Here is a 23,467-nt window from a genome sequence, read left to right as displayed (position 1 = left end):
GGTGACTTAATACGAGGAATATTCCTCAAATGTTTTGGCAAATTAAGCTCAGGAGAACAAAAAAGGGCTCACCTACAGTAATTATGAAGAGACAGAAGCTCCATGTTTGGAAAAATCAGAGAAGGGGGACTCTGTGTGTACATTAACACATAACACTTCCATCATTATTTGACAGATAAAGTACAAAAGAGGCTCCGATTATATTTCCATGCATTTTGTTGTCATTCCTAATACTGGCCAAATGCCAATAGAGTAACTTTTTTATTTAAACCAACTTATACTCTCATTTGGTGTTTGAATGGACCCAAGTATGATAGTTCTGGTCCAGGATTTTGATTTGTCAGAGTAGTATTAGCCTCGACACAACAGACATAGTTAAAGGCATATAGTTTAACATATAATTTTTAAATTCTGCCAAATATTTAAATTCTATCAACATTTACTCATGTCGTTCCAAACCTGTATGACTTTCATTAACCAAACAGCTTTACTGACCACTCATTTCCAATTGTATGGACAAAAAACACTTTTTAAAAATTTCTACAGAGGAAAGTAAGTCCTACAGGTTTGGAATGACATGAAGGTGAGTAAATGATCACAGAATTTGCAAGGGAAATTTAGTGTCCTAAATATTTTAATTGTGTTGGAAGATTTTTATGTTGCTGTTATGTTTTTGCACATTGTTCCATACAGCACTTTTTTATGTTATTGCGAAAATGTGCTTTGTTCTAATACTCCTGTCACAGTAAATGTGCAGAAACAACTGTCAGTAATTTAAAGGTTGATTTTGACCAACCTTTAAATTACTGACAACTAAAAAACTATTAACTGTAACTCTTTATAACATTGTTCTGTTTATATGAGCATTCCTATCCAGCCCAGCACAGCAGTATTAGTTCAACCAGTGCTGTGTATTGTGGGCGGGACTGTCTGATTGTCTGACCAATGACAGAGGGGAGTGATCAGGAAACCTGTTTGAAAACATGCATTTTGCAGTTCCGTTTGGTTACACTAGTGCCTTTCTTCACGTGTATCACTAATCTATATGTCTCTCTCTCTCTCTCTCTCTCTCTCTCTCTCTCTCTCTCTCTCTCTCTCTCTCTGCAGGCAGGAGAAGGAGGCGGTAGAGCGCTGCTGTGGTGAGGACATGGCCGCTCTGACCTTCCAGGCACAGCGGCGCGAACATGAGCTGACAGAGACACTCCAGCAAATGGAAGCGCAGCACGAGAGGAGTGGTGGGTGTTCACTGGTGCACTGCCCCTTTGCCAGAGCAACCGCCTCACCCGCTCTTCCGCCTGCCTCACTCCCGCATGCTCCGGGCATGAGCCACACTGTGCGGGACGGCATCAGGAACACCTGTAACCTTTGGCTGGCCGAAGGGAGCAGATGCTCGGCGCTCCAGAGCTTCAGCGCTACGTATTAGTTAGCGTTTAAAAATGGGGGGCGGGCAGCGCTGCCCACTGTCTGCTGATTTCAGAGTGCTGCTCTCACATCTGTTGCACCATCTGGATGGGCGAGTTTAGTTTATTTACCTGTGTTTCCAGAAACTTGAGGCATGCTGATTGCCAGAACAAAGCACAGAGAAAACAAAGGGCTTCTTTTTGGCGCGGATGCACAGCACACATGTTGTCTAAAGAGAAATGGCATCAGAGGCTCAGCAGGAAGCTCTCTGGGCTTATGGAATTAGTCCTTTAATACCACAGACCACTTCCCTCTCTAAGCATATAATGGCCATTCTCAATAGCTAATTATTTTTGTCCTGCCCCCCCCCCTCCCCCCCCCCATCTCTCTATCTCTAAATGGATTGATTTTAGTAGTTAAGACAGCTTTGCTTTTTTTTTTAAATACTGCCCTGTTTGTTTAGAGTCCAGTTTGTTTCTTTTATCCTGCTTTGTGTGTGGTGTCTCTGTGGCCTGCACATGCCCAGCTAGTTTCAAAGCGCAGAAACGCAGTAGGATTCTTTTAGTGTACTTTCAACCGCTTCTGAACTTTTTGAACTTAATGAAAACTAAATTTAATGAACACAAAAATTGTCACTACTTTCCTGCTTTCTGTCTGTCTCTGTTTCTGTCCGTATCTCATATTTTCTTTGTGTAGCTCAGGTTTAAATGCTGAATATACAGGGGGTCTCAGACCAAATCTGAGACTTCGATGAAAATGTAGTATTTTGCACAATTTCTAGGCCATTATTTAAATAAGTAAATGTGTGACATTAGTCATGTGACTGTAAAGACGGTCAGGTGCTCTTCCATTGAAGCACAAGATGTTCTTTGGATAATCTTAAATCATGTTGGAGAAAATGAATTAATATTAAACTAAAAACGTATTAAATCTATTCAAATGTATTTCAGTAACCCCTTTCAAATTACTTTTTGGTTTTTGACACATGACCCTGAACTAAAAACATTTTTTTTGTTATTTTCGACCCAGGAAGAACGTTCATTATGTTTGTTTTTTTTTGTGTGTGTGATACTCTTCTTGTGTTATATTTGAGCACATCTGTGTGTTTGCTGTGTTAATGAGTCAATGCTTATCTGTTCACAGTCAGAGAAACAGACGCTCTGCTCAGTGCTCAGAACAGCCTGATTGGGAAATTGAAGGAGGAATGTCAGACACTTGGGGCAAAGCTGGAGGAACTGGCCCAGAGCAGCAGGCACGTAGCACTTTCAGTCCTTTAAGATCATGTATACCATATTCATTTTGCTCATTTATTACAAACTCAAACCCAGTGTAAAACACAGGTACCAGACCTACATTTGTGTCCAGGGTCCCTATGGTCATAGAACAAGGCCTGTGAATAGCAAGTTGTTGAGTTTTAAAATGGTTAGGCTTACATTTTTTTCTACATATTTTATTGATTAGAAATTGCTATTTCATTAATGCCTAAAGACACCATCAAATTTTAGTAAATAAGTGGAAATTCACTGGTTTAAAGATGTGGGAACTCGCGCTGTCTTCAGGGCTTCTTTGGTCAAGTCTAGCATATCTAGAGCTGAACCAAACATAGTGTTCACTTCACTGTAACTGTGCTATTCCTTGCAGTGAAATCAGTGAATATCAGTTTCCATGTTTAAAATGCAGATTGCCTGACATCGTCTTCTCAACTGTTTGATCTTGTTGACGCTTTGTGAATTGTGTATCTTCGCGGAGTCCGACTTTCAGCGCAGAGCCACTCGCGGTGTGTTATCCAGAGCGTGGCATCCTTTCTCTGCCATACTGCTCTAGTCTGTGCCCCAGTAAGGGAGCTGTCACTGTACCCTGGCACACGCCAGCCTGTCCTCCGCGCAGGCTTTGCTCTCTGCCCATCACATGTGCCTCTCACCTCAGGCCTCTGGGGTAGTCAGCTGTTAAAACAGTGTAAAGCGCATTACTCACATCGCAGCTTGCAATCTGCCATGGTCAGTCAGCCCAGCTTGGGAAGGTACAGGCCACTGCTGCTCGCCCTCCCCCTTCCGCCCGCATGCTGAACTCAAGAAGACCTCTGAAGAAGATGAATGCGAAAAATCAACTCTGTGTATTTGTGATCGTACTGTAGATTTACAGTTGCTGTTGAGTGATAGTTGATAGACTGATAGATTGGTAGTTGACAAACGCCAGGCAGTGTTCTACTTTACTTTTCTACTTACAACATTTTCTCATTCTGTTATAATTATTATAACGATAATGAACCCATGTTATGACCTCATTATATTTTTATGACCTGATGGAATTCTGTACTAAAAATTAATGTCACGAATCACGATACAGGACTATTTAAGTGATCCATAAAGAAGCACAAAAAGTGAAGAAAATCAGGATTTGCTTAACTTCTGCAAACAAGGTGGAATTAATTTATTTAAAAGTTTAAAACAAACAAGGATGGGCTGTTGACGTACAGTAAATTAATCAGATAATCGCATTGCCTCAGGGTTTTGATCATTCTGTCAGGGATTATTTTGCGATAACATCTTGCAACTATACATCATTTATTGTACGCATTTATTACAAACAAATAATAACAATGATATAGATATATAGATTTGAGTTACAAGAAGTGAGATTTTAAATTGTAGAAAAATAAATGATTGAAAATGTATAATTTATAAAAACTAAATAATTAGTCACTAAAAGTTAACATGAACAAACCATTAAAAATAAATAAATGCAGCATTTATTAATCTTTTTCTAGGTAACATTTGTTTTAGCATTTACTAATACATTATTAAAATCAAATGTTGTGTCGGTTAATATTATTTATTGGACCTGAGCTAATATGAAGGAACAACAGACAGTCATATTTTTATTAACTAATGTTAACAAAGATGTTAACAAAAATGCTGTAACAAATGCATTGCTCATTGTTAGTTAATGTTAGTTGATGCATTAAATAGTGTCTATCTATCTATAGATCTATCTATCTATCTATCTATCTATATATATATATATATTTAATGTAGACAGTTTTGTAGGCGTTTCATTGCTTTTCAATGTAGTTTAAAAAACTAAAACAAATAATATGTTATATATAATAAGATCAGTGTATTATTGACTATGTATATACACTCACACACTTGATTAATTTCCCTCTACTGATCTCCTTGTCCTGTTGTTTAATTTCCGTTGACAGTGTGGCCTTCTGTTCAGTGTTGTGTTTTAAACCTATAGGCAGATGAGCACGCAGCAAGCTGGCGACAAGGTTCATTCTGCATAAGACTCAGATGAAGGTTGCTCTCGAGTCTATAATTCAGCACATCCAAGCGAGTTGTGGTGGTGGATTTAATTACTTGTATCTTTAGCAGTTTTATCAAACACAACCCATTAGGATGTCGGCTGTTGACTTATTAAACAAGTTTACACATTAAATCAAAGATCTGTTGTGGGGAGCTGATGTCTTCCTTGTAGACTCTTTAACTTTTGGACAGTGGGGTGTTTACAGTGCTAATGGAGTTGACTTGGCAGGGCTATACCTGATGGCAGAGTGCTTAGGTGTTTCTGGTGCAGTGAGAGTGTGGTCTTGTTAAGAAAAAAAAGCCTAAGTAATTATCATTGGAGCCATGGCAAAGTGATTCGTGCAAGTTCAAATCTCAGCTCAACCCAACTTTATTTATAGAGCACTTTCAACACCACAAGTGGAACCAAAGTGCTGTACAGAAGGTATAAAAGAGAAAATAAAAACAAAAAGACATAAGACAATACAAACATATGACATACACAACTTACTAAGCATTATTAAATGCTAAAGAAAACAAATAAGTTTTAAGTGCACTCTGAAAAACACCCAATGAAGGACAAGTTTTTATAGATAGAGGAAAGTCATTCCAAAGCCTTGGAGCTGCAACAGGGAATGCCCGGTCACCTTTACATTTTAAACGGGATCGCAGAACCATGGGAGGCAATTGATCATTAGAATGCAAAGATCTACTGGATTGACAGCGGCTGATTAAAATCAGTAACATACTGGCTGTGACCCATTCAGTGATCTCCCTGTTTCCTCGCTATTTCTCTTTTTGTTTGTACTGATTTTCTTCTTCCTTATTTTTCTGGCCTTGAACTGTAAGGATGTCAGAGACCATAATTCACAGAGACCCCAAACTCCACACTAGGTGGCGCTATAAAGAGGCCATTTGCATTTTGGATCAAACATTTGAAACCCTAACCGGCGAGCTCCAGCGAGGGCGGTGTCTTGGATGGCGAGAGCGGCGTGGAGAAGTTGAAGTCAGATACAATTCAATTGGACTGCTAATTATCCACATGGGCCATTGGGCCACTTTATTTTCCTTTTTCAATAAATGTAGAAAAATAAATAAACGAAGAAAAAATGGTTCTCTGCTACTTTCTGATAGACCATGCAGCATTTAAATATGGGAGTGAATCCTGAATTTATCATATTCAAATATTTATATCAGCTGGTAACTGATAGTACTAATGTGTTATAAGATCCATATACTGTCCATTAAGATCCATTTTTTTTTTAAATGTGCAGTTTTGTTTAGGCTCTATAAGCTGCTGCTTTTTAAACTCTATTTTTCAGAGCTGAATGTAAGTTCAAGTATTATTAGAGTTAAAGCAAATTTATTATAGTTATAGCTTTATTTAACTGCAACCAAATGTGGATTCTAAAACTTAAGTGTGTGTTTGTGTGTGTAGAGCGGAGATAGAGCAGTTGTCCCTGGAGAGAGAGCACCTGCAGGAGAGTACTGAGAAACTGCGAGGTCGCTGTGAGGAGATGGAGGAGCAGTGTGTGCAGCACGGCAGGATGCACCAGCGCATGAAGCAGAGGTACACACACCTGCAGCATTGACCTCAAGTCCGCACATGTAGGAGCTATAGGAGCTTGTGTAGTGTATAACACCATGGCATCACTATAGTTCATTTGAAAACCAACAGCAATTAAGGGTGTGAATCTTGTGAATCAATCTTACTTATGATTTGCTGGTTTTCAATTACATTTCGATTCAGCAAAAAATGTAATATTCAGGCTTTATTCACACTGCACACAAATCCAGTTTGTCTTTGTCACTTTGCATGTGGTAACATTTTTCGGCTGTTTTGCCTGTCTGAACAAAGCCGTCAAAGCCTTCATCTAATGGGAGACATGAGAAAGAATCACAAACTAGATTGAGCTCATTTAATTAGTGGAAGAATAATGAACAAAATAGGTTGAAATACACTACTGTTCAGAAGTTTGGGGTTGGTAAGATTTTGTAATGTTTCTGATGCTCACCAAGGATGTGATCAAAAATACAGAAAAAACAGGCATATTGTGAAATAGTATTACAATTTAAAATAACTGATGTCTATTTTCATATATTTTAATTTATTCCTGTGCCTTTTTTCCAGTTTTCAGTGTCACAAGATCCTTCTAAAATCATTCTAAGGCACTGTGTACACTTGGTATTAAGATGCATCTTGGTTGATCGGATCACAAGTGGACGATGCTAAATACAGGTGTAAAGAGGGTCTAAAGCGTTTTGAGCTTGTTCACTTTTGACCACTTCTAGAGGTAGTCAAACACATTCTTACTCATGTGGTCGAATGTGTTCAAACAGCCACAAAAGATGCCTACTCTTCACCTACTGACCTAATGTGTACTGTAAACATTATGGTAAGTGTGTTAGCCAGACGGGATTTAAACTTTGGTTTGAAGAGAAAACATAACAAGCACAATGTACTCTTTTCATTGCTGATTTCTAACACACACTCATAGAAACGAAAGTTGATAGTCTCCATATGTTTTTCTGTCATCTTCAGATGCGGTTAATATGTAAATTGCGTGAGCTCATTTCATTCATTAGATTGAAAGATCTGAAAAACACATACATTTACCTGCCCATGGACCCTCCGCTCAAAGAAATCTGCACAGAAGTGGTTGAAAGTGGACAAAAAAGATGGATTAAAACAAGGTGTTAACAGGAATGTGTCTCCCTAGTCTACTTGTGATCCTATCGACCAAAATGCTTGTTTTTTTAGGATTATTATTAAAGGGATACTGCGCTCTGTTACCGGCAGGCGTGGCCTCCAACGTGGTTGTTGTCTTTCATCCACATAAGCCAAAATTACATTAAATCTAGAAAGCTCCAAATTCAATAATAATTTCACATTTCTTCTACATAAATGACCCATTTTAAATACACATTCATCTTTCCAGAGCTGAAGTATCCCTTTGTGCAAACTTATACTTTTTTTTTTGATGAATAAAATATAGCATTTGTTTGGAACAGAAATTGTTTGTAACATTCTAAATGTCTTCATTGTCACTTTTGCTAAGTTTAATAGTTCCTTGCTGAATAAAAGTATTAATTTATTAAGTTTTAGTATTACTGACATCAGACTTTTGAACGGTAGTGTATGTTCATCAGGAATTTTATTTTATTAGACTGAAATAAGGCTGGCTCTTCAAGAAACCATTGATTGGATTTGCAGGCTGTAGATTTGTAACCTCTCAATATGTCTATAATATTAACTGGAATCAGAGAATGGCTTTTTTTTTATTTTATTTTTTTATAACCGATACATGTAAGTAGTGCACTCGTAACACTTCAGACTGCGTGTGTGCGTGTTTCAGGCAGGGGCACATGTGGCCACTGAGTGTAGGGTTGAGGGGCGTCTGGCACTCCGCCCGAGCCAGCATGTGGGCGAGTGAGTGAGTGTGGGTGTATCCACAGAACCTCCAGCCTGAACTGAGCTTCTGCTGGGAGCACAACATCCTTCTGTTTCCTCCACAAGTTTACATATTAGCGAATATCCACCTCCTCGAACCAGAGTGAAGCAGATACATGGAAAAGTTACGTTTCCACTGCCGCCTTGTAATGAAAAGCATGTTGTTTTTAGATAGTTGTGCCGTGTGGGCATGTAAGTGAGCTTTCCTCACATAACTGGAGCTGTTAAAATGGTTTGTCACCTTTGCAATTACGCAACATTTCTCACAAGAGCTCACAGACCGAGCTCAGAGGTGAGATTGAGTGATTAGAAAGAATCTATATGTGTGAAATATTTATAGTTATGTTTACCGTTGAAGGTATGTACAAGCTAGAGATTGTCAAATGATTGAATCTTTTTTTGTTGTGCATCTTTTGAACCATCCTCTATGAATTTAACGTTAAAGCTAATCTTTTGAGATTAATTCAGAACGAAAAGAAAGTTTCAACGTGCAAGAGGGCAAATAAAACAATTTCATGTGCTGTCCAAAATAGAGGAAAATATATTTGTTAAGAGTTTACCACATAGCACTGCTTCTTTCTCGCTGTTTGCATGCTTTGTTTATTGCAACGCTGACACACACACATTTCTCCTGCTGTTGGTATGTAAGACAGAAGGTGCCGGAGCCAAACTTCAGCCCTCGGCTCTGAGTAAGAAACTGAGAGGTCTGGTCCCTCCCGCGTCTTCAGTGCCCCGGGTGTCTCTGCTCTGTAGGGCACTTCACCCCGCCGCCCGTGGGTTAAGGTGTACGTGTTAATAAGTTAGTGCAAATGGCTTCGGCATACATGCAAATAGCCGAGGCCCCACCTCAGATATTCTTGATCGGGCGCACAATCTGTGCTGCGAAGAGCTGCAACAGCGTGGCACGCATGAAACATTTGGAAAATCAGCTTGATTTATTTTTACCATTCGAGCCAACGCCAAGCAACACAGGGGTTTTCGGCACACAATGTTTCGCTCCTGCAAGTTATTTATTTATTTTCCACGTGGTATTCGCATATTTTCTGCCTAGAGATTAGGGCCAGTGATATATGAAAGGCTTGAGTGTTGGCCAACGATTGTGCGTAATAGCCTCGGCTTTATGGAGAACATCAATAATACATATGCATATCAATCCTATTTTTATTTCATAAATGCATTTTGGGCTTCGCTTCACTGCTGTGTACGATAGTTGACGTTAGTGTGGTAAAAGCCACTTTGGGATGTAGTAATCAGACTAATTTCATATTGTCTGCCTCATTAACATACAATACAGGAATGAAAAGAAATACTTTTGAGTGCATTGATGAAGAATGTAATTAGAAATGGTTTTGTAAATAATGTAAGAATAATGTTCTTGCTGCTCTTATAATTGCATTTTAATGGAAATTTATGGCAGAATAAACAGAAATTTACCGGTGAACTTTATTTTATATCTAACTTTCATCGAAAGAACGCACCTAATATGCTATTTGAGCCATACTTAGGTATGCCTTTAGTATTAAATATAATATTAATGTTATTATTATTATTTCTATAGGCTAAACAACGTGTTGTAAATTCTTAGTTTTGTAAATTCTTATTACTGCTTAACTGTCTTGTGCTTTTGAAAGCAGATGCATTTATGGGTGACAAACACCGTATAAGAAGGCAGTCCATGGAAATAACAGGGAATTTTTTTTTATAAATTTCCAAGCTTGGAAATCATGGACGTTTCTATAATGGCATTTCAAAATTAATTTAAGAAAGCATTAATGGGTATTTAATATGAAAAGCTTCTAGTAAGATGACAGGTCCTGCGGCATGGTATATTATTTTATAATTGTTATGCATTCTGGCCTTATATTACTTGTATTACTTTTTTTTTGGCATTTTAGAATTTATTTGTCACTCGGCAGAACTATGTTTAGGAACTAGGGAAGTTATTCAACGGTTATTTAAAAAGACTAGTTACAGCATCTTTTTGTTGATTACAAAAAAGAAATTGTTTGTCAGCTACCCTGATTTTGGCTAGTAATACAACTCTGCTTGATATGATTATTTGTCCAAAATTTTACCTGCTCCGAGTCCCTGCTCACACAAGCTCCTCAAACATTCTCTCATCTCCACTCAGCCCCACAAACACGCATCTGCCAATACGCATCTTTACCAATTATCACTCCCTCTCACCAACACACACAGAAGCAAACATGCTCCTGTTCCTTAAAGGAGTGTTGTAGCGTATACGCAGATGTGTGCCCAAATCTACAGGCTTCTGTCAGCCATATGGCAGCATAAAGAAAGATGGTAGTGGCGTGTGGATGTGCGCGGAGGGGAGCGTGGATTGGTTTGAGAGCCATGTGTAGCGGTAGCTGGAGCGCTGCAGAAAAGGCTGGAGGAGATGGTGCAATGGAACAAATGTCCGAGAACAGCCGCGCTGCTGCCGGGGAGATGGCTGGGCCTCGGGCGAGGGCTGCTTCATCTGGTTCTCTGCCACCCACCCCATCATTCTCTTACACACACGGACACGCATTTAAGACACTGTGTGTGTGCTGCTTTTCCCGAAAGCAAAAAAGCTTAGTATACTTTCACTTGCAAATGAAGTTGGCAAAGAGTTAAGGAGATGGCATGTGTGATGTGGATGAGGCTTGTCACTTTCTCTTTAGTATTCGTTTGCTGATCTTTGTCTGTTCTGGGTCAGATGTACCTTTAGCATTTTTTTAATAAGTCTGCATGAAAGAGAAAGAAAAAGAGTATTTTTTCTTTAAATCAAACAAGAGTCTTGTTCATAATAATAGTGTTTCAAGTGGCATTAATTCAAAGTGAGTATGTAAACACAATAGATTTCGGTAACACTTTACAATAAGGTTCATTAGTTAACATTAGTTACTGCACTGTGAACTAACATGACCAAACAATGAACAGAAGGGGGAACTTCTATAGTGGAGACTATAGCTAGCAGATACTATTTTTGCTTTCCCATTTGAGAGAGAACAATCTCTCATAGAACAATGTCAAAGCTGCTGTAATAGAAACTCTCTCACTAAAGTGTTAAAAAAAAAGAAAAGATTTACTATGTTAATTATTGTGGAAGCACTGCTCAGAGTAAATAAGAAGGATATTATTTAATCTCTCTTTTAATCCTGTTGATCATAATCATCATCATACAGCCATTGAAAAATTGGGGACATAAATTTTTTTAATGCTTTTGAAAGAAAATTTTTTATGCACACTAAGGTGGCATTTATTTGATAAAAATACAGTAAAAACAGTAGTATTGTGAAATATTATTACAATTTTAAATAAATGTCTTCTATTTTCATATATTTAATGTAATTCATTCCTGTGATGACAAAGCTGAATTTTCATTACTCCAGTCTTCAGTGTCATATGATCCACATATGCTGATTTAGTGCCCAAGAAAATGTTTTTTTTTTTAAATTTTTTTTATTATTATTATTAATGTTAATGTTGAAAACGGTTGTGCTGCTTAATAGTTTTTGGAAAGTGCGTGAGTTTCAGTATTTATGTCAGATAAAATTAGTTTACCATAATAAATGGCTTTACTGTCACTTTTGACCTATTGAATGCGTCCTTGATGAATAAAAGTATTCATTTATTTAAAAACAAATCTTACTGACTTCAAGCTTTTCAATGGCAGTGTAGAGTAAGAACTTATTCTACAGTGATATTTTCAGAAGCACGCATAGCTTTCTGGGCTCAGTGATCAATGATCTGTCAGTAATCAATGATTGCTGATAATACATTCAGTAGATATTTCTGACACATTCAGGTCAGTTTTTTTACAAATGATGCTCTATATTTAAAAGTCATGTCGTAACATTAGACTTATTTGCACTCTTCGTTTTGCAGCTAGGGGGCGGCAGTGAGCCTCTCCACCCTAATATCCCTCTTTCCTCTAGTGTTCTTGGGCCAGCTGGCCCACACTGCTGGGGGCAACAGCTCCATGGCCTGCTGACAGGCCCTTGTGGAGCGGTGGCTCTACTGCTCCTGCTTACGCGGGTGCTGGGCACATCCCAAGGCATGCGAACTGTAAAATGCTGTGGTGCATCCAAGCGCTTCCTATCCAGCGCTAAGACCCCATTTATAACATCAAAAAGTGCTCACTTAGCTCCTTTCTCAAGCTCCCTATGTAGTTTTCGCAAGGATGTCCAAGCTGATGGTAGTTACAAACTTAATGATGTTTGTAGGGAACTGACATCACATATGTTGTATAGCTGAATTAAAAAATTTTTTTTATCTTTTAAAGGGACAATGTCTCGGAATTTCTCCCATCTAGCGGTGAAAATGTATTTTGCATTTAAACGAATTGTGCTCTCCAGCGCCTTGCTTTTTCAAATTAGCGTTGCATCTACAGTAGCCATTATGTACCAAAAAGCTATGACAGGATGTCTTCTAATAGTCTTCGTCGAGTGTACCTTCGGGTGAACAGGTTTGTTATTTCAAACAAACCGCAACTTGACACAACGAACAAACGAATGTTACAGTATGAATTACTGTATTGAATTACTTATTGAGCTATTTTAATAAGTAGTTATGCCTTCTTTATTTGTTATATTTTCTGAAGTACATGCATTGTTATATCATCAACTTTTAACTATAAATCTTTATCTGTCTATAAAATAAAGTACACAACCAAACAATGATAAAAAAGCTTGTAATTAAGACTGTGACATTGACTTTTCTCATTGAGAAGAAAAAAGGACTTCAGCGTCTCTTTTGAAATCTTTTTCCTGCATTAGCTCTTTACACCTGGAAAAAACTATCCCGACATTAACTTGTGTTTTTTGTAATCTCCGGTCATGTTTCCTTTTACGATCTATTTTGAACTTTTCTGGCGATGAGAATTTCAATGCACCCTTTTAAACTTGCCGGGGCAGTGACAAGTGCCTCTCACTGCTCTGCTCCTCCGTTTCTGTTGCCTTTATTCACGTCATGCCGGCTCTGAAAGAAAACGCACTGTGGAAACGCGTTGGCCTAGTACTTTTTGTCCCTCTCTGCTATTATAGTTTTTCAAGATGGCGGAACTACATGGAATCCTCCGTGGACCTACCAGTCCATTGTATATAAAGATAATAAATTCTTCGTTTATGAGTCTAAGTCAGATAATTTGCAGAGGTACACCATTGAGGACATATTTATGAATAAAAATATTGATTTTTAAATAATAAAATACATAAAAAGTAAACATTGTCCCTTTAACAGCAGATAGCATAAAGTCTAGTAGATCAAAACTTTTAACTGGTGTTAATGTCCATTACATTGTGTACAAAGACAAAGAAACTTATTTTAATTTAAAAGTTACAACATTTGTTTATTTAGTTATTTTTCAGTTGTTGTCAACAGTTATGTTAAGAAAAAGATTTAAAAGATTTTGAAAAACAGTGGACCTGTGTTTGGCCCTGGCAGAGCAGGAGGGTTTATGGATGAGTGAGGGACTGTGTTCTCGCTGCTGCTGACAGCCCTGTTTTAACCAGGCAAGCCAAGACAGATTGCATATATTCTATACTGCTTATCCTCCCTCCAAGCCTCGCGTACCCCTTCCCGCCACTATCTGCAGCATGCTGCTGATGCGAGCCTCGTAAATTCACTGGATTTAGTGATTTGTCATTCCATTTGTTGAGATCTTTTTCTATTGGTTTGTTTGTGCATTGAAGGAACTAAACCTGCCTCATTTGTTCTGATATGCTGTACTAAGTAACTGTTATTTCTGCTGATTCTGTGAGCCCTGTTCTCATTAGAATATCTTAAAAGAGATAAATGGTTGTATTTGTGTAGCTGCACTGTTCAAAAACCATTGTTCACACATGAGATGCCTTCCAAGGTTTTTCTTACGTTTTAAATTGTATTAATTTATATTTTGATATCTATTTTTTTTTTATCACCATTTTTTGGGGTCTGTATGTCATGATTTTAAAAAGACAAAAATGGACAGTAGTGATTTGTTTTGTCTTTTCGCAAGAGCTGAGAGTGTATTCACTGCTTCTGGCCAATTCATTTGCCCTACGCTAAACAGATGCTAAGCACTAAACATCAGTCTGAAAAATCACGCACCCTGAGGCCACAGCAGGCCACACGAGCAGAGGGACTTCAGTCCAGTCCATCAGCTGTACAGGTGGCAGCACTCTCGTATTAAACAAACTCACTGAGCGCCTCATCACCTGCAGAGAATTTACACCAAAAAACAAAATTCGTGGCATCTGAGGCATATTGTCTATTACTGTAGACATTGATTTTGATTCGCCCATAGAGCTAAAGTTTGATATTTTCCAAAAGTATTAATGTATTGCATTGGCACTTTGGCAGTCTCGTTCAATGTTTTTTTTTCTTTTTCTTTTTTTTTTTATATAACATTGGGTCTTGAGCTGCAAATCCAAACACTGTTGTTTTGGTTTTAGTTTTATTTAATTGGAACTAAATAACTACTGGACTGCTGTTTTAGCCAGTGACACTTGTGCATAACAGTGACTTTTATGTTACTGAAGTGAGACACTAAAAGCACTTGATAAAAATAAGGGTGACACAAGCAGTTAACATACAATTACATTTGTTCAAAAGTTTGGGGTTGGTAAGATTTTATTTCTATATCAAGTCATTTTAAAGAAATGTATGCTTTTATTTATCAAGGATGCATTAAAGACATTTATATTGTAACAAGATTTGTCTATTTCAAATAAAGGCTGTTTGAACTTTGTATTTCTCAACGTACCCTGAAACAAGCATTGATAATAAGAAATGCTTCTTGAGCTGCAAATCAGCTCAAATCAGATTTCTGAAGGATCATGTGACACTGAACACTGGGGTAGTGATGCTGAAAATTCAGCTTTGCAACAACAATTATACATTGCATTTTAAAATATAATAAATTAGAAAACAGTTGTTTTAAATTATAATAAGAATATTATGTATTTCTTTTTAAACAAAATATCTTACCAACCCCAACAGTGTAGGCTTAGATACTCAGATTGAACAGTTTGAGAACCTCCTCTTTAAGATATTGCATTTTTAGATCAATTTGAAAAGCACAGACTTCTTGATTGATTTGCAGGAAAAGTTACTTGCATACCTTTTTAATTTTCCCCCAGTAAGTCAGTTACATACAAAAGCCGGTATTCTCTGAACTAATTGGCATGTTATAGATATGTAAAGGGCCAATACAGTTACCCGAGTGCTCTTTTGTCAGAGCATCAGTCGGGTTAACCGTGTCTGTGTGTTGATCTGGCTTCAGTTAGCCTGGGAGCCAGCAGATGGTGTCCTTTCACCAGGGTCAGCGGGGAAGCTCTCCTCTCCCTTAAAACCCTTCTCCAGCTCTCTCAGTAGCGGGCAGAGGCAGCAGTGTCCAGGCCGGGCCAGCTCAGCCCAGCTCCATGCACTAAGCTGTATTAAAAACCTAATTAAGTTGCGTGCCAGTAAATGGAGGGAGGTTATTGGATTTGCAGCCTTAGCTGCTGGACAGCCTTCTAATTTAATCAGACTCCCGTTGTGAGTCCAGCTTCAGAGATGACTACGGGAGTTTTCTCTCTTTTTTTCTTTCTTTGGGATGGTTTATGGGAGTCAAACACAAACTAACGTGGCCCTGAACAAGAGCACGGGTCGTGCGTATTGGACGGTTTCGAGACTTTTCCCTGAGTGGCTGTAAAGCAGATAAATATGGGGGAGATTGAGAGGCATTTGACATTTGCTGATTAAGGGCGGTGTGATTGTATAATAGGTTAATGTCTCCAGAGGTGCAAAGGTGCTGCAGATGGCTTGTGTGTGAGGTGAGAGAATTAGACAAACTGCCTTGAGTGCTCTGACGGAGCTGATTCTGCTGGACTCAGTCAACACACGGACACTCTCCGCATAAAGAGCAAACTTTGTTTTTAGATTCACCAAAAAATCTCCAGTGATATTATGTTGGGGTTATAATTAGATTTTGCCTAAACATGAAAAGGTATTAATAGTCATTACATTCATTCTTGCGACCATATTTTTAATTCCTCACTGCTTTGAAAAGTACTCCAATATTATTAGAGCCATAGGTTACTGTTATTAACGAATATTTTGGAGTTGCACAATTTTTTAAATGTGTTTGAAAGAAGTTATGCTCTTATGCTCACCATGGCTGATCAAAAATACAGTTAAAACGGTAATATTGTGAAATATTTCTACAATTTAAAATAACTATAAATGAAAAAAATATATAATAACTTGTCTATTTGAATATACTTTGAAATGTAATTTATTCTAAATTTTCAGCATCATTACTCCAGTCTTCAGAGTCACATGATCCTTCAGAAATCATGCTAATATGCTGATTTGCTGCTAGAAAAATGTATTATCAATTTTGAAAACAGTTGCACTGCTTAATATTTTTGCAATCATTAAGTCACTTTTGATCAATTTAATGCATCCTTGCTGAATAAAAATTTTAATTTCAATAAATAAATAAAAAATCCCACTGACACCAAACCTTTGAACGTTAGTATACTAACATTTAGTTACATTTAACATTTGTAATTTTAAAGTTTTTATTTTCAAATTTATTTTAATAATTTTCGAATGGGGGATGAGAAGAGGGCTGTAAAGTTATGTACTTGGATCTATAAGCTCAATGTATTTTTTGTTTAAAAAAATCCTTATCTGAGTCATAGATGTCAAAGTCATACACATTATACAACTCATTTGTCATATCTAGTAACTCCAACAGTAAGTCATGCCATATGCACATAGAGTTTATGCATGTTCTCTTGGAGTGATTAGGGTGTTTTTCTAGCTACATATTAATGATTTTTTTTTTTTTTACTAATGCATTTTGGGAAGAAAAGAAAACCCTGTGTCAAAAAAGCAGATGGTCCACTAACAGAGCTTAACAAGGTTTACAAATAATGGAGATGGCTCTCACTTCTTAAGTTTTTATTGTTATTCTATTTCTTATTTTGGTAAACAATGGCAGATGAATGGTACTTTGTGAAAGTCCTGAAGAAGAGCAAAAATTGTGGATAAAGTTTTGGATGAGTGCACTAATACAGAAGAACATTTGGAGCTAAATAGTGTGTGGAGGAGGTTAGGGCCAGTGTCAGAGCGCTGCCAGACTCTGGAGGTGGGCGGCAGCAGTGGCGCCAGCTCCCGAAACAGCAGGGCCTGAGCATGGGACAGGATGCCCACCACAGCCCTGAGATCACGCTAGGAAGGCCAGCAGACGAATCAAAGGATGAGACAAAAGAAAAGCGCTCGAGACTGAGGCCCGAGGACAGGAACAAGCTGTCTGGTGCAGTCAGGAGAACTATTCTGCTCACACTCCCAAATGAAATGGGATTTAAAATGGGAATCAGAGGTGAATGACAATTATTGTGAAAGGCAGAATCACTGTTTCGCCTCAAAAAGAGAAAGGCTTTAAAAATTGATCTGGCACTGGTCAACAAGAGAAGCTGGAGGCCCATGTTCTCCATATTCTGTTGGAATCCTGTACAGCAGCACATGGACATTATACTGAATCTCAACGCGGCATCATGACTTTGCGTAAACATACACACCACTTTCAATTCAAGTGGCATGTTATCTATACGCATTTTGAGCTATCCGCATGTATGTCGACGCCGAAACGAAGCGTCATCTTTTGCTTGTATGTCTACGCCGTTAAATGTCCGAGTGATTACGTGTATATGTACACGCCTTTAAATGTCCGAGTGATTACATGTGTATGTACATGCCGTTAAATGTCTGAGCGAAACGAAGCAAAATGTAAATCTACATCTGGGGAGCGATTATTTTTTTTCCTGGGATGGTAGGGGAAGAATCATAAATGCTATTAACCCCAGTGACGGGTAGGTTTAGGGACGGGGTTGGGGTAGGTCTTATTTTTATATATAGTATACAGTAATGTAACGTTAAGTCAATGGCGTCGATAAACCTGCTGAAAAGCGATTATGGGTGTTGATAGCACGCCAAAAATGGAAATACGAATTGGTGTGTCATTCATACGCCATTTCATGAAATCAGTCTGTGAATCGTGTCATTTGTATCTTGTTTTTTTTAAACCTTAGTCAGTATAGCACCATATTTCTTTTCTGACAGTAATGAAAACAGAACTGTGAGGGATAGAATCACAGTGTTTTCAACGGATTGTACTATTTAACACTATCGTTCAGCTGGAACTTCCCAAAGTAGTCCAAAACTCCATAAAACAGTTGTGAGTTCTGAAAATAGCATGATCGATTCTAGGACCTTTATACATTGCGTCCCATTGAAAAGACTATTTCAATTGCCTTGTTTTCATTTCACGTAAAATGATATATGTTGTCTAAGCCAAGCGGCAACATTCTATTCTGAAAGATGAAGCCTACCCGGAAGTGCGAAAAACTGCAATACATCTCAAATCCGCTAGAGGCCGGTCCCAAAAGGGAGCAAATGTCCATAGACGTCATGTTAAAATATCCGTTTTCACAGCATAAATTCGTTTGTTTGCAGTTTGGTCCCATGGACTTTTATTGTAATCTTCAATATGTTCCGCATGCCTGACAACTGTGAGGGGGGTGAATTTTTTTCTAACTCGTTAGTTTAGATCATATTTAGATATAAAATGTATAACAATAAGGGCGGTTAACTTTGATTGACAGCTGATAACGGGCTGTGCCGTGTGAATTTGACGTCTTGGCCATGACCTGACACAACACATCATACCACCTCTGTATCCTTTCTGAAACTTTTGTATTTTTTATTTCCCAAGATTTTCCAGTATGGCGCCGCCCATACCCCCCATAAAAAGCCTCAAACCCGTTCCTCAGAGAGTCTATGGGTGACGTCACAGACGCTTTGTCCATATTTTTTAGTCTATGGTCTAACCCAACTAAGGTCTGTACTTGCTCCATGTGTGGACAGAGTAAGCCATTCATAGGTTGATTTCATTTCCCTGGCAAATGTATGAGTGACTTTATGGAACATTACTAGCTCCAGTATTTACTTTTCCAGTATAGAAACTTAGACATTGCCAATTTTATGTGTTACAAAAAGGAGGGATGAAATATAATGGATGAATTTTCATTTTTGTTGGGTGCATTAACGATATTCTGTTAAATGTTCACTTTGTGAAAATGATTTTTGACAGATTTATTGTGAAACCGCTTAACGATTCTGCTCTTCTCTCAACAAACAACCCAAATTTCCGAGCATGCTGTTGACAAGCAGCCAGCTCTCTGAAGCTCAGTCTCAATGTGTGTGTGTGTTGTCAGACTGCAGCAGCTGGACCAGCACTGTCAGGCCAGCTCTCAGCAGGTGCTGCAGCTCCTCAGCAGACAGAAGCAGCTCATGCAGGAGCGGGTCCAGGTCAGTCTTCCCTTTACACTAGTATTCTTCACATTATTGTAGATTCTATTATTACTCTTTTCATTGATATATTATTTGTAAAGTACTTACACATCATATGCCATACTTTTCAGACATGCTGAGTCACAGAGATGCAGGTTCAAGTCAAAACGTTTCAGAACTTTTGTCATAACAATACCATGCTCCCTTCCCCTTTTTTTAATTATTATTGTATATAACTTATTGTATAACATGTGCCATTTAACTGTATTTTACAGAGTTGTTTATAATTTCTGGTTAATAAATTATTATTATTGCTGGCAAAGGGACTACCAATGATAATTAGCCTTTGGGTTCATGAATGTTGATTAAAGTACACTGTCCCTTTTTGAAATAAATAGAAGAAAACTATTAATTTATTTGTCATCTGTCCACTATCTGTCTTAATGCCACTGGAGAAAATTAAAAAAATACACACACAAAAAAAAAAACCCAGCTTGGAAGATACATTTTTTTCGCTACTTACATCTTACCTCGCTCTCTTTTTTATTCGTTTTACTAGGGTTAGTTCACTCAAAAATGAAACTTCTGTCAGTAATTACTCACCCTGATGTGGCTCCAACCTATAAGACCTCCAACCTTTTTGGATCAAAAATGAAGCTCTTTTTTGATGGAATCTAAAAGATTTCTGTTCCTCTATTGTCAGTTACGCCTATACCACTCCGATCTTCTCGAAACTCTGGATACTGATAGAGGGCCATGAGACTTAGACCTGAGTGTAAAAATGGAGGCTCTAGACCCTTCCAGAGCTGAGATATGGACATCCCACGTAGCATTTATGCCATTATAAAAATAGTGGGATAAATGCTACGTGGGATCTCAATATCTCAGCTCTGAAAGGGTCTAGAGCCTCCATTTTAGCACTCATGTCTAAGTCCCATGGCCCTCTATCAGAATCCAGAGTTTCGAGAAGATCAGAGAAACTTTTTTTTTTGCACCGAAAAAGTCGACAGGGGTCACTGCATGAAAAGTTGGATTTTCGTCAGTAAGCGGCACTGTAGATTGTCGTGGAAGTTCAGGTTTACAACTGCAAACGGCAATTTGCAGGCAACACCAAAAACTGCCGTGAATTGTCGGAAATTGACGTGGGCCTTGCTTGCCAGTTGTCCCCCCATGTCCCCCTTCTCCTAATTCTAGAGGAGGCTTTGACATGTAAATGAAAATGGTGTGAGCTATACACATGCAAATAAGGGTAGGGGAGTTTTATCCCAGGTAACATTATTCTGAAAGGTATAACTTCATTCTAGGACAATGTCTGGTAGAAATAGATCAGGCTCAGTATAATCTAATTGCTCTGTTTTTTTTGTTTTTTTTTTTAACATTACAAATAACGCACAACAATTACAACAATAACATGATATCACTACATTTTTTTTTATCGATGCATTTGAGAGACTCAATATAAAATTGAAAATCAGACCATAAAAAACTTCAAACAAGGTTTAGAATTATTCATTTTACTCTTATGAATATGAAATTTACCTAATAAAATCATAAGATTCATCATAACATTTACAGAAGCTGTTTTCAAAATATATGATAACATCTTTGGATGTTAATCCACACTTATAACCAGATGTTTGTTGTTTTTCTTTTTATACATTTTCCTCTTATTCTTTAACTGTTTTTTATATTAAGTAGCCTAATCAAGTTATTTATTTATGCATATATGTATTTTTTAATTTCATGGTAGCCTATATTAGGTCTATCCACCTTATTTCTAATTTAAAAAGAACTAACAGCAGCAGAAAAGTCAAGGACAGTCGAGGACAACTCTATCAAGAGCTTTTTGGATTTCAACCACAGTCAAAAACCAGTGAAAGTCACTCTGATTGGCTGAGGCAGCACATCATCATAAACCAACCTGTAACGCCAGCCACTCTGATTGGCCGAGGCAATATGCGAGGCATGTGGCGCGATTCGGTGTGTTTTTCAACCAGATTGCAAAATAACAGCTGATTGCTGGTGAACCCATCTTTTCCTCTAAATTGAAGGTAAGTTCGGTCAGCCTGGTGAATTCTATGTTCATGTGTACTTCTGGTGTTTGGTAGTTTAGTGTTATTGTCTTAAGCTTCACAAACCTGCTGTGGTTACTGCCGCGAATGGTCAAGGTCGTTAGCCTTAACGGCAGGTTTTTTTGTTTGTTTGTTTTTTTTTTTGCGTTAGCTTGCTGCTCTTAATTCTTTTTTGGTTTCATGTCAATTTGAACAATTTGGGACACTAAACTGTAGGTTGCATGTTGTTATCTGGCTTCTAGCTAGCTACCATTCTTTGCTAGTAATCAAGCTAACTTGTCTTGGGTGTTCAATGGGCTTTTCCCAATGCCTGAAATTTCAAATTTCGTCTGAAATTAGGAAAAAATGATATGTGCCAGGGTCACACAAACTCAAAGTTCGTAACGTGCTTGTATGCTCTAGTGTAGGCTATCCTAGTTTGTAAAACTGCAATCAAGAATGAAGAATCTTCTTGAAATCAGAGTTTCAAGAAGATTGGAGAAACTTATTTTTTCGCACAAAAAAAAAACCGACAGGGGTACCACTGACGGTTTTTTTGGGGGGGGAACTCAAAATTTCGACCCCCCCCCCCCCCCCCCCCCCAAAAAAAAAAAAAAAACGACAGTGTTACCCCTGTTGTTGTTTTTTTGTGCGAAAAAAAAAAGTTTCTCCAATCTTCTTGAAACTCTGGATTCTGATAGAGGGCCATGGGACTTAGATCTGAGTGCAAAAATGGAGGCTCTAGACCCTTCCAGAGGTGAGATATTGAGATCCCACGTAGCATTTGTGCCATTATAAATATCTCAGCTCAGTCCCATGGCCCTCTATCAGAATCCAGAGTTTCAAGAAGATCGTTACAAGGACAGAAGAACATGCGTGTGTTTATCCGGTGGAGAGAGGCTCATGATGCTGAATTCTGTCATCAAAGGCTTTGAGTGACTATACTACAGAAATGGATAACACAATCTATTAAATCTTAAGTTATAGTTTATTTGAATTATTGTAAATTCAAGTAGAGAAATTACAACACTTCTCTGATTCTTGATTTCTGTGCTTTTGCTGCAGAGCTTTTGTGGTGGAGCAGGACCTGCAAGGAAAGATGATGGCACCATTTGTTTTAGGGACTTTACTCAAATATAAAGTAAGGTTATTTTGAATACATAAATCAAATGACATTGTGTGTTAAAATGACTGCTTTTGTATAATGTTTGTGCATTTTTGTAGGATCTGAAATGTCTGCAGACTGGTGTGAGCACTGAGGATGAGGAGCCCAGAGCTGTATCCTGGAAGTGGTGCCATGGATGAGTCCCTCCATCCCACGTAGCATTTGTGCCATTATAAATATCTCAATATCTCACCTCTGGAAGGGTCTAGAGCCTCCATTTTTGCACTCAGGTCAAAGTCCCATGTCCCTCTATCAGAATCCAGAGTTTTGAGAAGATTGGAAAAACTTCATTTTTCGCCCAAAAAAAAAAAAACGAAAGGGGTACCACTGGTTTTTTTTTTTTTTTTTGGGTCGAATTTTTGAGTTTCGATATCTCAGCTCTGGAAAGGTCTAGAGCCTCCATTTTTGCACTCAGATTTAAGTCTCATGGTCCTCTATCAGAATCCAGAGTTTTGAGAAGATTGGAGAAACTTAATTTTTCGCCCAAAAAAAAAAAAAAAACGAAAGGGGTACCACTGTCGTTTTTTTTTTTTGGGTCGAATTTTTGAGTTTCGATATCTCAGCTCTGGAAGGGTCTAGTGCCTCCATTTTTGCTCTCAGGTTTAAGTCTCATTGCCCTCTATCAGAATCCAGAGTTTTGAGAAGATTGGAGAAACTTCATTTTTCACCCCCCCCCCCCCCCCAAAAAAACGAAAGGGGTACCACTGTCGTTTTTTTTTTTTTGGGTCGAATTTTTGAGTTTCGATATCTCAGCTCTGGAAAGGTCTAGAGCCTCCATTTTTGCACTCAGGTTTAAGTCTCATGGCCC

The 23,467-nt window shown here is 38.1% G+C and overlaps 1 protein-coding gene across 1 annotated transcript in view; it reads left to right on the top strand.

Moving 5' to 3' along the window:
* The window catches only part of sdccag8 (SHH signaling and ciliogenesis regulator sdccag8), a 40,654-nt gene extending 20,799 nt beyond the window's left edge, over positions 1-19,855 (top strand). Inside the window, exons 14-18 of the mRNA XM_089116939.1 lie at positions 1,108-1,235; positions 2,545-2,653; positions 6,127-6,258; positions 19,368-19,461; positions 19,575-19,855. Coding sequence (XP_088973065.1) covers positions 1,108-1,235; positions 2,545-2,653; positions 6,127-6,258; positions 19,368-19,461; positions 19,575-19,583 — 472 coding nt within the window. The 3' untranslated portion in view covers positions 19,584-19,855. The remainder of the gene's footprint in view (positions 1-1,107; positions 1,236-2,544; positions 2,654-6,126; positions 6,259-19,367; positions 19,462-19,574) is intronic.
* Positions 19,856-23,467: the final 3,612 nt, after the last annotated feature.

This window comes from Pimephales promelas, chromosome 11, assembly GCF_988280905.1.
Source record: "Pimephales promelas chromosome 11, fPimPro1.hap1.1, whole genome shotgun sequence".
Classification (NCBI taxonomy): domain Eukaryota; kingdom Metazoa; phylum Chordata; class Actinopteri; order Cypriniformes; family Leuciscidae; genus Pimephales; species Pimephales promelas.
The sequence above is the reverse complement of the archived record's forward strand: the minus strand, read 5'-3'. Positions and strand labels throughout refer to the sequence as shown.